The sequence below is a fragment of the Diospyros lotus genome, chromosome 9 (genome assembly GCF_014633365.1).
Source record: "Diospyros lotus cultivar Yz01 chromosome 9, ASM1463336v1, whole genome shotgun sequence".
In the NCBI taxonomy this organism is placed as follows: domain Eukaryota; kingdom Viridiplantae; phylum Streptophyta; class Magnoliopsida; order Ericales; family Ebenaceae; genus Diospyros; species Diospyros lotus.
The window spans coordinates 26,757,262-26,774,756 of NC_068346.1; the positions used below are offsets into that span (position 1 = coordinate 26,757,262).

Here is a 17,495-nt window from a genome sequence, read left to right on the forward strand (position 1 = left end):
AATGGTTCAACCACTGTCGAATCTAACAATATGAGAAATGGGAAAATTTGGGAGATGAGAGAGGGATGGATAAAAAGAGAAAGAGGATAGCGTTTATAAATGAGAGTACAATAATTAATTTATATAACAAGCTATCTATAAAAAAGTTTTTGATTTTTTTTTTTCCAAACGTGGAAGATGCCGTATCTTTTTGTCTATCCTTAACTTTTGGGATTTATCTTTTAATAAACAAAAGGAAAAACCTAGCATATTCTATTAGTGATAGTATGGATTCCAAAAGTCCGGCGCTAATAAGCAACCCACCGATCTATATAATAGCTCATTGCTTGTTCTTCAGGTCAGCATTTTTTGATACCGCGGAAAACCCTAATCCTCAACTTTCCCCCAAATTTCATCGAATTCCTAGCGCTTTCTTTCTGCATCTGCAAAAATCGACTCTCAAGGAGAAACAGCTTCTGCCGATCGATCAATTGAATTTGTTTGTTCTCTGTTAGCGGTGGTTGATGATGATAGAACCGAGCGAGACACAGAAGATGGTGGGCAAAGCCGACCTAATGAGTCAACAGAGACTCTCCGTTCTCGATGTTCAGTACCTCTTGGATGTCTCTTCGAAGCCCGTCGAGAACCAGTTCTTGAATGATGTCGCTTCCACCGCGCCGTCTCCCATCTTCGGCGAACTTTGCTCCTCCGATTCGGTCTCCTGCGAAGCCTCCCGCTCGGAATCGGTGCGTTTCAATTTTTCCAAATTCACTCTTATTTCGATTCTTGATTTGCCCCTTTTTCTTCCCCCCCTCCCCCCTTTTTTTCCCGTGGAATTTTGCTGCTCAACATAGATGATATACAACATATTAGGTCGTACTTTGTTTGAACTTAGATCATGTGAATGATTATTGCTATTTTGGTGTTGCTTTTTCTGTTGATCATATGCTGATGTAAAATTCTAGAACATCTGATTGTGTATGTGTGTTTGTAATTACATAATTGCTTGGAATGAAATACACCTGTCTGACTGTAATTGGGGTTTACAATCTCTTTTTCTTTTTTCTTCTGGGTAGTTGGGGGATTTGAATTTTTCTTTTTAAATATTTTTTCTTTTTCTTTTTAGGTTCTAAAAATCCATTACTTTCTTCGAAGGGTTCACGTGGCTAATTTGTGGATTAAGCTACTGGGATAAACAGTCTTGGTGTTTTTCTTCATGACTTGATAGGTGGTCATAATAATTTCAGAAAGCTTAAGCTGAAAATCTAAGGGGCTGTTCAGTTGTGGAAAACTGGCTCACTTTTTCAGAAAATTACTTCACAAAAAAATGGAAAAGTAGAAAACTTGTTCAAATACAAAAAAATTTCAGATGTAAAATGAAAATCTGGGAACGCAGTTTTCCAAAATTGAACTAAACTCAGAGGGCTACTAAAATGAGTTTTTTTTTTAGTTTTCCTTGTTAATTTGGAGATTTAAAAATGCGGTTTTCTTTTCACAAATCATTTTCATCTCATTCTCTTACACAAGTTGCATTAAAAAAAAATTAAAACATTTCTATTTGTTTTTGAACATATGCTTAATTTTCTAGATTAGAAATTAGTTTTTTGTATTTTAACATTTGAACGCATTCTCCAAATTTTCTATGGAAAATGAAAACTAGAGATTTTATAGAAAATTGGAGATAGAAACTGGAGATCATTTTTCACAACTGAACTGCCCCTAAAATTTTTCTGTTTCTAAATATTGATTTTGGAAGTGACTAATACCTCAAAGCTGCCACAAAAAACTCAATGAAACAGTACGAAATATGTGGTTCTCACTGTAATAGTTTATTTATTTATTTATTTTTGTAAATGCATGATTTACATATTTATATGGAATATTTACTAGTATACTTTTAAAAAATATTATACAGATACTTTTAATACAAATAAAATACATAATGTATGTAGGTATATCTCTCATGTAACCATAGCACTGAGAACACTTTTAATAATACTAAATATAAATAACTTGCTAAGAGCTAAACATGAGAAGAATAACAAGATGGAATTTAACCCAATACCTGTTTGTGATAATGAGTTGTATCTTTTTGAGAAATTACCAATCTTGGCACATTTTTTATTGGATTAGTTTGAAGGACTTTATGTTGCTTCTTCTTCCTTTGATTTACTGGAATTGATACTACGTATATATATGGTGTACTCCAACCTTATTTCTTGTACTATCACAGGTTGTGAACTACTCAAGTAGTATTCAAACTACTGTTGTTCAGTCTTCTGTGAGAAGCTTTATTCCTGCCAATCGCTCAGGTAGCCACACAGACAAAGGATGTCGAGAATCCAATGAAGATGAATATATATGCATCGATGATTTATCTGCACATTTGGGCTATGTATTTGGATGCACCATGCCAAGTGCTTTTTATGCTGTTTTTGATGGACATGGTGGTTCAAATGCAGCTGCTGCTTTTCTAAAAGAGAAAGCTTTGCAACTATTTTTTGGGGATGCCATCCTGCCTCAAACATCTGGTATTATTAGTGATGCTTTCTTAGAAGAGTTGGAAAATTCTCATCGCAAAGCATTTCTACTGGCTGATGAAGCATTGGCTCGTGAATGTAGTGTTCCTACTACTTGTGGAACAACGGCACTCACTGCCCTAGTACTTGGCAGACATTTAATGATAGCTAATGCTGGTGACTGTCGAGCCGTTCTCTGCAGGAAAGGAGTTGCAGTGCAAATGTCCCATGATCACAGGACTTGTGATTCACTGGAATGCAAGAGGGTAGAAGAGTCAGGTGGTTTCATTCTGTGTGGGTACCTTGGCGATCTATCAGTTACTCGTTCACTTGGAGATTGGTATATGAAATGTCCTGTTGGGTCTGTGTCACCTCTGACTGCCGAGCCAGAAGTTGGGCAAATCATGTTAACTGAGGATGATGAATTCTTGATTGTTGCATGTGATGGTATCTGGGATGTTATGTCAAATGAGATTGCAGTCAGCTTGGTTCGCCGGGCACTAAGGCGTCATGATGATCCCCAGCAGTGTGCAAGAGAACTTGTGAATGAAGCACTAAGGCTGAATGCAACTGATAATCTCACTGCAATTGTTGTGTGTTTCACTTCTGTTTGTCCTGTCTCAAATCCTCGGGGGCCTGGGTTAGGGTGCTTCGGCCTGTCTGAGGAGGGCAGAAATAGGTTAAGGGGCTTGTTAGAAGGCAACCCAATTTGAGTTCAAATCATGTTGTAGCACAAAGCTACATGATGAAGTTTTTGTTTCGGTAAATTTTGTCTCTGTGGCTGCTTCAGATTAGTTAGAAAAAGCAGCCAGCAATAGAAGCACCTAGATAGGCATGTCATGTCCATTTCGCTGATAGTGCGTTAGGCTAAATAGTTTGTGTAACGAAGTTGAGGATTTTTGTTAATACCGAAACTAATTGGGTTCATTGATAAGTTGATTCCTCTATCTGCATCTTTTTCTCACGTGGGTTGCGCTATTGATTTTTGTTCATCTGCCACTGATGATGTCCTTACTCTAATAACCAGGCATCTGTAGTTTGCTGGAACTGCTCTTCCAAAAGCTGAATTCCTAGTCAATACTTGCGAGGTTAGTATCAACCTGATGGCAGCCGCCGAGATGAAGGTGGTTATGGGGTTCCATTTATACCACCAAGCAAAAGAAAACTAGCTCTGGGGATTGAAAGGTTTATGGAGGCTGTTGGACAGGCCATGCCTCATGACACGCCCTAGTCTCAAAAGTGTCCCATGGTACACTTTAAAGTACTTTTCTTCTTTTTTTTTTTTTTTCTTTTTTTTGTAAATAAAGAAATTCATTGAACAAACAAACGCAAAGCATCTACAAGAAACAGCTGGGACATACCCCGCACAGAACAAACCAATAGAATACAGAACATAAGCTAAACAAGAAACTACAGATAACAACAAAGCTACAACAAAGCAGGGCTCAACCGAACGAGATAGAAACTAACTGAGAGCAACAGAGAACGACAACAACCACCCCAAAAGGGAAAGGGGCCAAAGAGAACAGTTGAGCAGCCTTGAAGGGAGCAAGCAAAATCGGAAACCACCCATCGTCGTAGACAACCCCCTATTCCACAATGAAATTTAAAACAAGAATAAATTATCAAATTCCATAGTAAGTACTAGGCCAGAAGCTGCAATGGAAGATGGAAATTGGCTAGCTAGAAGCTGACAAAGAACCACAGAACTACCCTGAGGGGCCGGGCAGCGGAACCATCAATTCCAAAGATCTCCAACCACTGAACAACCCCATTCCACAATGAAACTTAAAAAAAGAGTAAGATGTCAAATTCCCAATACACAAGTACTTCAAGCTTATGGATTTTTTGTAGCTGAGTGAGGGAGCGGGGTTTTTGGTATCTGGGTTTTTTGTCATTCTAGTATGATAATTTTGTGGCATGGAAAGGGTAAACTTAATAGGTTTGTTATTTCGAGTTGTATGTTTTATTATTATATTCAAATCGAATCAAATCTATGTTGATATTTTATTATTATAGAAGTTAGACATGTGTTTTTTTATTTTGATTTTTTTTTATTTATGAAGGAAGAATCTATATAAAGTATTTTTAATATTTTTTAAAATTATTCTGAATTAAAAAAAATTCTTAGTTTTTTATTATTTTAATTAAACTCATGCACTATTAAAAACGTGTAATTTGAATCGCAATTCTAATATGATAATCAAGGTCCCTTCTTTTTTAACTAAAGAACTATTCTTTGCAGGTTTTAGCGGAGATTTCTCAATCTCAACTAGAACAGGCAGTTACATGGACATGAGATTTTTTGTTTTCTTCTTCTTTCGAGAATAAAATGTAGTGTATTAGTTTTTGTATTGTTGTGAGGTGTTTTAGGAAAATCAAGTCTAAAAAATCCGAAATTCATATAAGTAATCTAAGTAGAGATCTCTAGGGGGGAGAGACCCCTAGAGCCTTCGGAGAGTCTCCAAAAAGGTTGAGCCTCAACATTGCCGAAGCTTGAAGACTCACTTAGTCCCTCGGGCTCAAGCCACTCAATAGCTTCGAAGAGCTTTCGAATCCATTCGAAGGATACTCATTGGGGCACTTTCACCACAAACATGTCTCCAGACCTTTCCGGCCTCACCCGGTACATCTTTCTCGGAGAGTCAAGAGACTCTCATCTTCCCCAGAGGGTTTTTGGGTACATCTTCCCCAAAAATCCTTTTGACTTTTCAAGGGGAAAGCCCCCCAAAGACTTTCTAGGACCTTTTTGAGTTTAGTCCCCAGAAGACTCTCTGGGGGTTAGATCCCTGAAGACTTACTTGGAGACCCTCGAGCCTTAGCTCTCTCGTACAGCAGACCGATTCCTCCACCTATTGATCCTTTTATGGCATCTTGGACCTTCTCGTTCTCTTAGAAGCTTTGCATTGGCTATTCTCTAAGACAAATAAATTTAATTATTGTATTTAAAAAATAATATGTATAAAACTGTATAGATACATTCATTTATATTATATTAGGTTGTAGTGGTCATGGCCACGATTGGTGAATTGCGTGGCCAGTTGAGATCACTAGGGTGCCTCCCACGACCGTCTTTGTGTATCACATGCCTTGCGGTCGCTTTGGTTTGGCCATGAGCTTTTGCATATTTTCGTCATTGGGTTAACCCGATTAATTTAGGTTGACCCATTTATTATTAATTTTTTATTATGCCTTTTTTGTGTCATGGCATATCAATTGCTCCACATCAGAAACCTCACATTACAATTTTTTTGTCTGATGGACTAGTTAGATCTCACCCATAGTTTGGCAAATGCAATGAGTTAAACATCACTATCCCTCACATTTTAGTTACTTTGTTAGGTAAGACCCATTGAACCCCTCCCCATCTCATGGTTAATAGGAGAAGTCAAAAATATTTCATAAAATGCACCTTCACATTTTAGTTACTTGGATACATTCAATCAGATTGATGAACCCTTACGACAGTGGAAAGTCACGTAAAATTAAATTTACTGTTTAGAAATAATATTAGTTGCACGTGGGAAGATTTTTAGGGCTTCTTATTTTAAGGTCTCATCATCCATTATTTTTTTTATCATACAACCATTGCATGATAAAATGAACAATAAATAAACCAGAATAACCATGGGCTTGCACATAGAATAAACTCGACCCTTTGGAGTTTAAACCATGCCACATATCAACTCCTTGATAGACTACATGCTTCACTGTTTCTGTTGCGCTCAACTCCTTGATGTCGTCTTCATTTACAGTATTTGTAAAATAAAGACTAAAAGAAGTTACTCGAGACTTATGTTTCAGTACATACTCGAATGAATAAATTATTAGTAATTGAAATAAATCAATCAAAACCCTATAAGATTTATTCATTTATACCAAGCCCATGCTCATCCTAAACATACATCCTGTTTCCACTGATTCAAAATAATTTTGAAAATGTTTACCTTGCATATGCCAAATAATACAATCTAACATCCAAACACGCATATCTAAATCCTCATGTTTACGTCCAATATGAATTACCACACATGTTGTTTGACTACTAAAACTGGCAAAAGTTGACTCTTATAGCACTAGGAGTCGACTTTTTGCAAGCTCAAGAGTCGACTTTAGAAGAACCAAGAGTCGACTTTTGTGCAACCTAAGAGTCGACTCTTCGGAACCCATAAATGAAGAACCACCACTGTTTAGTTGTTAAATGCCAATTACATGGAATATTTGACACATACAACCATGTTTATGCATTAAATACCAAACTAAGGCTATGATACCACTTAAGGGAATCACGTATATGATGATATAGGCAAAAATAAATTTTTTAACATATATTAGATACACGCTATAGACTAACTTAGGTATTTAAGTAACACGCATATTCAACAATTGAATTTAAATAAATGCATACCTGCTGTCTAATGAAGGGATGGAGTATGAAACTATTTCTGCACCGAGACTAAATCCACCTCAAGCTATGGTGGTCTTAGTCAGTTCACACCTAATATGTAGTCTGGTACCGTTCCGACCACTTATTCCCATGCTAGACACAGAAGTTTCATGTATCATCAGTACCCATGTCTCAAAATTATACACATGACCTTCAGATGTATAATCTATAGCAATGAAAATTACAGAAGAAGCATAAGAAGAAGAAGAAAAAGGATGCATGCACAAGAAGCAAAAGACCATCTACTTCTTTTTATTAAATTTCTCCCTCTCCCCAATTCCAATTCAATTTCACGTCCGCCAACCACTCCTAACTGCCCTCCCTCAATTTTGCGCCACGTGGCACTCAATTATTATGGTTGTTGAGGGAGCTAAGAGTCGACTCTTCAGGCTAGAAGAATGGACTCTTACTGCCTCTAAGAGTCGATTCTTGAATATGAAGAGTTGACTCTTAGGGCCTCTAGTTAACATTTGACCAGCCAATTCCTAAAACGCTTTGGACACACGATGACAATACTAAACACAATACTATATGGTGTGTGACTTTTTAGGTTCACTACCTACTAGCAATCAGATAATATTGAAACCATTTTTAGTATCGATCAACTCCTTGACTCGTCATTGAAATGTCTCCAAATCCCGAAAACAATCTGAGAGTTCTTGAATAGCTCTTAGCAGGGATTCAGGACAATATAACTAGCAATGAAGTCTCACTTCAAGTGAACCTATTATAGCTAATGATTACCGTGTGTTATAATCCTTCAATCACCTAATGTCCCGATTGAGAGAGAGTCATGGAGTGATAAACTTACAAACTCAATAACTATGTGTCAAACCTCATTAATGTGATTAAATGACACCTTAGGAAACACCTTTCCTGACTTTCAATCTGCCATGTCTAGGAACTGTCCTGTCACACCAACAGTATATCACATAGGACGTTCACCCTATCAAATACCGACGAAGACGATGGATCCTATTCCCAACACCTATCTCCATATACTAGCAATATGAAACCACATAGATGAACGTTCTCACCTCTTAATTGGATGGTTTAGCTCATTAGCAAATTTCGCACATCAATACATAAAACAACCATGTCGATCAAGTTTAAGGATAAACACACCATCGCAACCTGATGACGCGACCATTATCTACCATGCCATGTGGTCTGTCATCGACGTCACATTCGGTTGATCGTTCCCCAACGACCACCCACAGGTCTACTAACGACATCTCATGTCACATGGCGCGTGACACACCACCCTCTTATCAGTATTCCCATACCAAACGAGGTAGTAACTCCTACGATAGTTCATACTCAATTAATCAGAGTTCTCATCCAAATAATTTAAGGATTAGGAATAATTTAAGAAATTCTATTACCAGATAATCCCGTTACACAGTTTCAACACCTTGAGAATAAGATTCTTACACAGAAGATCTAGGGACTTATTCATATAATTTATTGGGAAAAATATGAATGAAGAACCTTTCATTTTATTCATTTATACAAAAATACAATGAATGCATAGAACAAGCTCACTAGATGTCATCCAAATAGCATTAAAGCCCACAATACTGACATTTATAAGCAACATATAGTTTTTAAACTATAATCTTGGAAATCCATTGGTTCTTTTAGATTTATCTTCTCTATTACATGTCCCTTTGCCAAAATCTCTTTCCTTTATTTTTTTCTCATTCCCACCAACTACCCATATTACCTTAGCTTACTACATATACTTATTAGCTTGGATAAATAAATCGGCTAAGATGTAAGTTGTTCCTAAGTAAGGAATTCTTGCAATGGTACTGATTTTGTTCCTTAAAGCATTGCGACAACTTCCACGACCTTCTACAAGTCTTAGATTTCCAAAGTAGCATTCTTGAAACAATCTACATATGGTCTAAGTGTTTTTTTATTTCCTTGGTGAATAATACGCAAAATGTAGAATCTTTCTTTTGTTGACAATCAATGATAAATGCCTTAATAAATTCTCTCCTTAATTAATCAAAGGAGGAGATAAATCTTTTAGCCAAGTTATTAAACCAAGTTCGGGGATGGTTTGTCAGATTTGAAGAGAAAGCCCGACACATTATGTCATCTTCCCAACCATGCAACATCATGACTAACTCGTAATTTTGGATATGGTCATAAGGGTCTCCCTTTCACGAGTAAGAACTAATCTGTGGTATTTTCAATCTAGGAAGAAGAGATTTCTCCATGATCTTAATGGTAAAGTAGATCTTCCTTCTATATTGATTTTATTCGATAGTCACCAATTTCTTTTACTCTAGCACTTGTTCAATCATTTTTTTCATGTCCTTAGTCTCCCAAGCAATAAAAGTAGACTGATTATCCCTTTGTTGATCATTTCTTAACTGAGTCCTGGGTATGATTCTAGCTTCCCCTATTGTAGTGCTTTCAAAATTTTTGAATAGTTTTCCTTTTGGGTTTGAGTAACCCATACATTTTTTTGGATTAGGGCTATGCTTAGTCACCCTTGTTGGCTCGAAAGGGTCTTTGTAGTTCTCTTTCTTGGTGGGTCTCCAGGAGAGGTAAATACTCTTATGGGAGAGTTTTGAGTGCATTCAGAGGTGGAGGCTTACTTCGTATATAAATTTGCAACATGAGGGGAAGTGGTGTTTATAGGAGGACATTCTATAGGAAGGCTACCATCTCTTGGAGAGCCTTAGCACTCTCTTCATGTTGTTTTTTTAATGCTTCATACTCGTCAAGGGGAACGATTTAAGAAACTATCTTGCAGACTTTTGGTGCCTCTCCTGGGGTCGTTGATTAGAAGAGTTATCAACGTCATTACCCTTCTCACTATGCCCGCTTTTGATAGCTTGAGATCTTGTGTAAATCATGGTGAATTTTTTGACTTTTTGATTGGTTTCCCATAGACGGTGCTAATTGTTGTCACCCAAACACAACATTGGAATTTGTAGTTGAGAAATTCATCTTTATGCTATCAGAAAACTATAAGACAAAAATCAATTAGAAGGCGCAGGACATTTGAGATTGCAGAGTACTATTGTAGAGTTGTTGAATTAGTATTAGACACACACCTCTAGTTGAACCCTTGATTTTTATGTTTATTCCAAAACATATGCTTAAGAATAATAAAAATATAAACTGCTAATTTCAAAATTGAAAACTTAGAGTTAATCAAGTAAAACAATTAGTTAGTCGATTACAGTGATTTTGCTCGAGTAATATTTCATATTAATCAAGTAATTATCTCCGAGAAGTTCAGATTAAATTAACATTCAAAAGTTACTTGAGTAATAAGAATTAATTAGACGAGTAAAATATGATGGGAATTCAAAATTTAAAATTTTCATCAATTAATCTCTTGAGTTAATTGAGTAGTAGTTTTTAAATCGAGTAATGAAAATATTTAATAGAGTAATAAATGTTTTAATCTACCAGTTTTCACTATGTAATCAAGTTAAATCAAAGTTAAGTGTGTAAGCTTCAAAGCTTAGTCAACTAAATGCTTATAATTAGTCAAGTATTGATAAAGACACCTAAATGACTTAAATCGGGTAACCAAAGAATTAATCGACTAATGCTTTACTTTAGCAGTATCATTCGTATCAATCGAGTATTATTTCTTGAATATATATATATTTTTTTACTCAAAGCCATATTTGCTTTGTTTCCGAGAGAGAATTTCATAGTCTTATCCTTATTCTTTGAACTCATTTGAGAAGCCTATTTGATATAGAATGTAAAATCCTTAATAGCTTATTTGAGAGTATTTTCTATGAGAATCATTCTCTTTGTTAAAGGTTAAGCGTATAATCCATAAAAAGCACAAGTTATAAAAGTTTCAAGTTAAAGATTGTCAAAAAGCTAATATAAAAATTATAGTTTAGTTTGTGAGAAGTTACCAATAGTAAGTTGGTTAAAATCCTTAACAAGGTATTAAGGTAGTGGAGTAGGCAATTGGAATTGAACCATTCTAAGTACTGTGTTATATATTATTACGTTATTTACATTTTCAGTATTCTTTTTTTATTAATCAAGTATCTCATTGTTAACGATGACCTTAATTCATCCTCCTTTTTAAACTAATCAATATTTTCACCTCTTTTTGAAATGAGAGAACAAGAGGGTTCGTCAATTTGTGATAAACATCCTTGTTATTTTGACATCGCGTAAGAATTTGGACCCTTATGGATAACTCTTATCTCTTACAAGATTCTAGAGATTTTTAGAGTTATTTGTTCTCACTTCTTTATTGGGAATACTTCATAGAAGAGGTCCCTAGGAGATCTCCATATCTCCTAGTTCTTCATTCCTTTTCTCTCTACGAGATTGTTTCGAGAGAGTCTTCAAGAGACCCTTCATTTGGGGAAGGTCTTATGGGCCCTATTGCTACGATTTTCTTTGGCCTTTTAGGCCTTTATCTTTTTTATTTGAAATTAACATTGATGAAAGGGAGAGGGAAAAAAAAATGAAGAAAGAGCTTAAACTCAATGGGGTGCGTTCAACTCAAACTCAGTATTAGCAATGCTTATCTACAACAACCATGCAAGGAAAGAGAGAAAAGCTCATCATTACAGTTATGCGATGAAAAAGATTAAGAATAAGGATAATTTAAATATTTTAAAAAATTTAACTTCTTTTAAGTCACAAAATATATATTTCTTAATAATATATTAATATTAAATAATTTTAATTTATTAAATAAAATATTATTAAAAATTATTCTTAAAATTTCAAACGAATGCGTTTTTTAGTTTTTTGTTTTGAGAAATAATTTTTTAAAATAACAAACAAAATGTGTTTCTTCATTTTTTGAAAATAAATTATTAAAATAAAAAATAAATTGAAAACTTAAAACTAAAAATTAAAACTAAGACAACGCAATTAACTTAAAAGAGAGACAAATAATACAGCATTCGACCCGACTGATGATAGTTGGATCAAGTAGTTCGCCCGTCTCTCTTCTCTTCCTATTCTGCTCCTCCACCTTATCCCATCCAACAGAGTCTCTGTCTGTGTGTGTGTCTCTCTCTCCGACCCCAAAGGGCAATGGCGTCTCTGGCGCAGCAATTCGGTGCCCTGCGCTGCCCTCCACTCTCCACCACTCGTCTCTGCAAAGCTCTACAACAACAATCCCAATTCAACTACTACTACCCAAACCTTCAAGAACAAGAAGAACAAGAAGCCCAATTCTGCCAGAGTTCTAGTAGTGGCGGCTGCAGCGCCGGCAAACCCGGTGGCCATATCCAACGCGCAGACCAGAGAGAGACTAAAGCTGAAGGAGATGTTCGAGGAAGCCTACGAGCGCTGCCGCACCGCCCCCATGGAAGGCGTTGCCTTCACTCTCGACGACTTCCACTCCGCCATCGGCAAGTTCGACTTCAACTCTGAAGTCGGCACCAAGGTCCGCCCGCCCGCCCGCCCTAGGACCAACCTTTTCCTTGATTTTGTGCCTTAAATAGTTATCAGATTTTGAGTTTCGGAGATTTGTGTTGATGGCGTGGTTTTCCGTCTTTAAGTTGCAAAATTTGTGTGAAAGTGACATGTCTTGATGGTTACCTTTAGGGTTTAATCCATTCGGAGTTGACGAATTTACGTGAAAATGGCTTGAATCTGCTTAGTTACGAGCTTCAATGAGGAATTGTTTCTTGAATTATGCCAAATTTGTTACTTGGTGTGTATTAACTGTTTCCTTTCGTTCACTACGGTTAATTTCAGCTTCAAAGAGATGACTTGTTCAGGTTTCAGTTTGTTGAGTTCTAGAGTTCTTGATAATTGTTTATAGTCTGACCTGCCCCATTTACTTTTCAATGCTTAATAGAGTCGTACAAGGGGTGTTCCTATTGTAGTGTATGATGTTCCCTGCCTTGCGAGGGTCTTATTTGTGAGCCACTTCTTGATTTTTTCAGAGAGGTTGACTTGAACTCGTGACCTTCAGTCAAAATAGAGCAATCTTACCTTTTTTCCGAGGCTTGCCTTTAAATTGGAGTTGATTGAAAAAGGAAAAAAAAAAAAAAAATCTGTTTAGATGTTTTATGGAGTTTCTTATAATGGTAGCCCTTTTTGCATTGCATGCTTTGATTCCTCCTTAGTTTGCTAAAATGCTTTTGGAATTTGAATGTATTAGGCAGATATGTCTGATTTAGTGGATGTCCAATTTGTTTATTACTTTTCAATCATATGTCATTTTGATTTCTTGAGAAGTAGAAGTTTTATCATTCACGTGCTTCATTTTAGGTTAAAGGAACTGTATTCAATACGGATGCAAGTGGAGCACTAGTTGATATTACTGCCAAATCTTCAGCATTCTTACCTGTTAGAGAAGCATGCATTCACACAATAAAGCATGTGGAAGAGGCAGGCATAGTTCCTGGGTTGCAAGAAGAGTTTGTAATAATTGGTGAAAATGAAGCCGATGATAGCTTGATCTTGAGCTTAAGGGCAATCCAGTATGACCTTGCATGGGAGCGATGTAGACAGCTTCAAGCTGAAGATGTTGTTCTCAAGGGTAAGGTGAGTATTTGCATAGCACAACTTCATATAAAAGTTTTACTTACCTCTCTGTTTTTGTGGTTTATAGTGTTTTAAGTCAATGACAAATGTGCTATCCAGTACGCAAGTTATAATACAGATTATAAAAAATACCATCTTGATGCTCCTATAAAGTTATCAATTTTTTTCTCTTTGTATGTATTAGCTTCTTGTGGGAACTGTTGTTATCATAATCTACTGGTGCTAATTTCTCATAGACTCAAGTTTGATCATTGTAAGTTGAAATGTTTTGCCCATCATTAACTACGATATTTTCTTGGAATATGCCTGTAGATTGTTGGTGCAAATAAAGGAGGCGTTGTGGCAGTTGTGGAGGGCCTTCGTGGTTTTGTTCCCTTTTCCCAGATATCAAGTGTTAGTTCTTCAACCTAGCCTACATGATTCCAGTTTAATGCCTTCTATTTGAAGTCAATAAGTCATCAATACCTATAGATATTTATGGTACTTAAAAGTGAATCCTACTAGTACTTCAATCCATTATGGTTTCTGATATCATATGAATTAATGCACACTTCATAAATTGTTTTGTTATCAGTTGCATGGTCCCATTTTACTGGGCTCATCCATTTCATAAGGTTTGAATTCAGCAGATTTAAACCAAATTTTATTCTCAAATAGTTACTTGGTGGTGAAAACAATTAATTCTTGTTTTTAATCAAAAAGTAGGTTGTGCCTTTGGTCTCATTGTAGTTTCTTCACTCTATTTTTATATGCCATCAGATAAAGAAGCAGGTAACTTTTTTATTGTTTTGTGAAGTTAACATATAATAAAAGAATAAATTATCAGTGTGTTGTTGTGCTGGCCATGCATTAGAGATACACAGAGTTGCATCCTTCTTCTACCTCTCTGATAATACATGATTAAACATAATATGTCATATATATAAGTAGATAGGTGTCAGTGATTAAGGTTGGATGTGTACTATCTTATGCATGGAGTGTGTATCTTCATTAACATATATATTGTGGTCAAAGCCTTGCCCAGGAAAAAATAAATAAATAATTTTGTTCCAGCTTTTGATGGTATTATTTTACAATGCCTAATGCACATATTAGGTTGTTCTTTCTTATTTTTAAAATATAACCCTGCTATCAGGGGCGGAGCCAGCATAGGCCCAGTGCAGGCCATGGCCCTCACTGGGCCTTGGCCCTCCATTAATGATGAGAAAATTTTGCTCGGCTTTTTGGTTTATACTAATTTTTAATATGTTTATATTATTTATTATTCTTTTCTTTAAATAAATTTTGCCCTCACTGAAAACATTTTTTGGCTCCGCCCCTGCCTACTATGGTAGACAAAGGTTATACAAGAGGCAAGAAAAGTTCAAAAATGAAAATCACATGTCCTAACAAGTGATCATCCTCGTTACTATGATTTGTCTCTCATTCTAGCATGATTTATTTTCCCCATCCAACTACATTGTTGATTACTTGTGTTTCAATTACTATGATTCCTGAATGTATTTTGGATTTCTTCTCTTTGCTTTAGAAATCAACTGCAGAAGAACTTCTTGAAAAGGAGCTTCCGCTTAAGTTTGTGGAGGTAGATGAGGAACAGTCTAGGCTTGTCCTCAGTAACCGGAAAGCCATGGCTGACAGCCAGGCACAACTTGGAATTGGATCTGTTGTTGTTGGGACTGTTCAGAGCCTGAAACCTTATGGTGCCTTCATTGACATTGGTGGAATCAATGGCCTCCTTCATGTTAGTCAGATCAGTCATGACCGTGTTGCAGATATTGCAACGGTACTTCAACCTGGTGACACTCTCAAGGTATAACAAAGTAGTAAATCTTTCTTGGTTCTTGGCTGAAACTATTTAGCCTCCTTGAAATAAGAGTATGAATACAATTTTTTGCATTGCAGGTCATGATACTGAGCCATGACCGAGAGAGAGGTCGTGTGAGTCTTTCTACTAAAAAGTTAGAGCCTACTCCAGGAGATATGATTCGTAATCCAAAGCTTGTTTTTGAGAAGGTAATCCTTTTAGAAAGCCTTTTGGCGGTTGAATTTGCCTGACACTTTGTTGCCCTGGTATATACTTTTGCAGAATTTGAGCATACTCTGCTTTTGTATTTTTCCCATATGATGGAAAAAGATTTATTGCATTTATTAATGGGGGTTTTAATATCATCACTGGCCTGTACTAGTATGCTCCTGCTAGTTCCACACAATCCACTTTTAATTTTCCAACATGTCTAACTTACCTTTTCCAATTGAAAGTAATTACTATATATGTGCTTAACTCTGTCACAACAGGCGGAGGAGATGGCCCAGACATTCAGGCAGAGAATAGCTCAAGCAGAAGCCATGGCTCGTGCTGACATGCTAAGATTCCAGCCTGAGGTATCCAATCAATTCCAGCCTGATTGATTTTTTTTTTTTTTTCTGCTCGGTGAAATAACAAAGGATGCATATGAGAGAAAAAGGAGAGTACCAACAAAGGCAAACTGGAAAACAAACATAAGCTAAACAAAACGAAACAACACGCACTGAAAGAAAAGACACAGTAAGACAATGAGACTACGATGAAAGGTGGTCCATATCAAACAGCAGATCTGGAGGGGGGATCCTGCACTCTTTGTTGATAATGTGGACCACTGTAAGGGGACATCTGGATTCCAGGGCTCAGAGAGTGCCATAGTAACTGGTTTGTCGACCCCAGTTTGCCAGTTCATGAGCAAAGCAATTCCCGTTTCTGTGTTCATGAGTTAATAACCAGTGAGGATGAGCCTGCAGGAAGGGTTGGATTTCTCTGATGTGGTTCAATCAAAACTGGCCAATGGGTCTCACGTAGAGACTTCTCAATAGCTGTGACCAGATTGAGGGCATCTGCTTCAAACACAGCTTGCAGCAATAGTTCTCTTGGGCCAAAAGAATCGCTTGGCGCAGGACCTCCACTTCAGTCATGGGACCGGACGATTCATGGCCTGAACATGTACACAAAAGCGAAAGTTCACCGTGGTGGTTCCTGGCAACATTGCCACCCGCAAGGGAGCCTTTCTGAAAAGAAGAATGACAAAAGGAATAAAGAAATAAGAAAATGAGGGGAAAAAAACAGAAGAAAGGATATTCTAAGATGACAGTATTTTGATTTCACGGCCTGCAATGAAACTTACAATTAGTGAATGTTAAACTAGAGTTGATGCAAATTGTCTGTTTTTGTCCTTCAATTCTACCTGGCCACGCAAATATCCGCTTATTGATATCAGTGGCTCGAGTCTTACAGTCGTATTGCAATACTGGGGTAAGAATTTATAATTTATTGGTTCTCCATGTTGCCTATTTTAGTTTAACACAATGCAGAAATGATGATAGATTATGGATTTAATTGACACACAGAATAGATATTGCTTTAAATGTTTGTAGTGGCAAAAACATACATTGGTTGCACCTGTTTCAAGCGTCTTCTTGTTGTTTGTCTTCCAGGTATATATGTAGATTGCGTACCAAACTAATGAATCCCTCATCTTTTGCAGAGTGGATTGACCTTGAACTCAGACGGGATCTTAGGTCCTCTCACTACGGATTTGCCTGCCGAAGGCCTAGATTTGAGCGATATTCCTGCGGCTGAAGATTCACCATGATCGCAAGTTGCCAAAATAATTTCCCCCTAATGTAGTGTGATATATTTTCCCTTCAAAGGTTGATTGAAAGAGCTATATATACTTCATCCTCCGCTCAATAGATAACATCTTCAATTGTTGATTATGTATGTCCGTCAATGTTCCTTTTCTCTTTTTTAGTCATTTCTGTATATGATTCTATAGGGTTGCTACAGCATAACACTGGAGTTCTTTAAGACCCTCTTTTTCTTCATTTCATAGGATTAGGGCGCCGCCCTCTTTAGCTGCATTCAGTTTCTCCATCTGGAATGCAGATGCTGCAGCTGCTTGCTTGCTTGCTGATGACACGCTTCTTTGTTGCCTTGTTTGCATAAATGTAACCGTATTGTCATGATTTCAGTGGACTTGATAAATTCCATGGAAACTCCACCGCTT

At 36.7% G+C, this 17,495-nt stretch overlaps 2 protein-coding genes across 2 annotated transcripts; both read left to right on the forward strand.

Annotated features, from left to right (window-relative positions):
• The first annotated feature begins 263 nt into the window (after nucleotides 1–263).
• LOC127809151 (probable protein phosphatase 2C 13) lies at nucleotides 264–3,404 on the forward strand. Its single transcript, XM_052347863.1, has 2 exons — nucleotides 264–725; nucleotides 2,213–3,404. The coding sequence occupies exons 1-2, from the start codon at nucleotides 504–506 to the stop codon at nucleotides 3,209–3,211; spliced, it is 1,221 nt and encodes a 406-aa protein (XP_052203823.1). The 5' UTR covers nucleotides 264–503; the 3' UTR covers nucleotides 3,212–3,404.
• An 8,575-nt stretch (nucleotides 3,405–11,979) lies between these two features.
• Nucleotides 11,980–17,209, forward strand: LOC127810542 (30S ribosomal protein S1, chloroplastic). The gene is made up of 8 exons (XM_052350080.1): nucleotides 11,980–12,063; nucleotides 12,113–12,349; nucleotides 13,183–13,458; nucleotides 13,771–13,851; nucleotides 14,987–15,268; nucleotides 15,361–15,471; nucleotides 15,754–15,840; nucleotides 16,974–17,209. The coding sequence occupies exons 1-8, from the start codon at nucleotides 11,995–11,997 to the stop codon at nucleotides 17,079–17,081; spliced, it is 1,251 nt and encodes a 416-aa protein (XP_052206040.1). The 5' UTR covers nucleotides 11,980–11,994; the 3' UTR covers nucleotides 17,082–17,209.
• The last annotated feature ends 286 nt before the right edge of the window (nucleotides 17,210–17,495 follow it).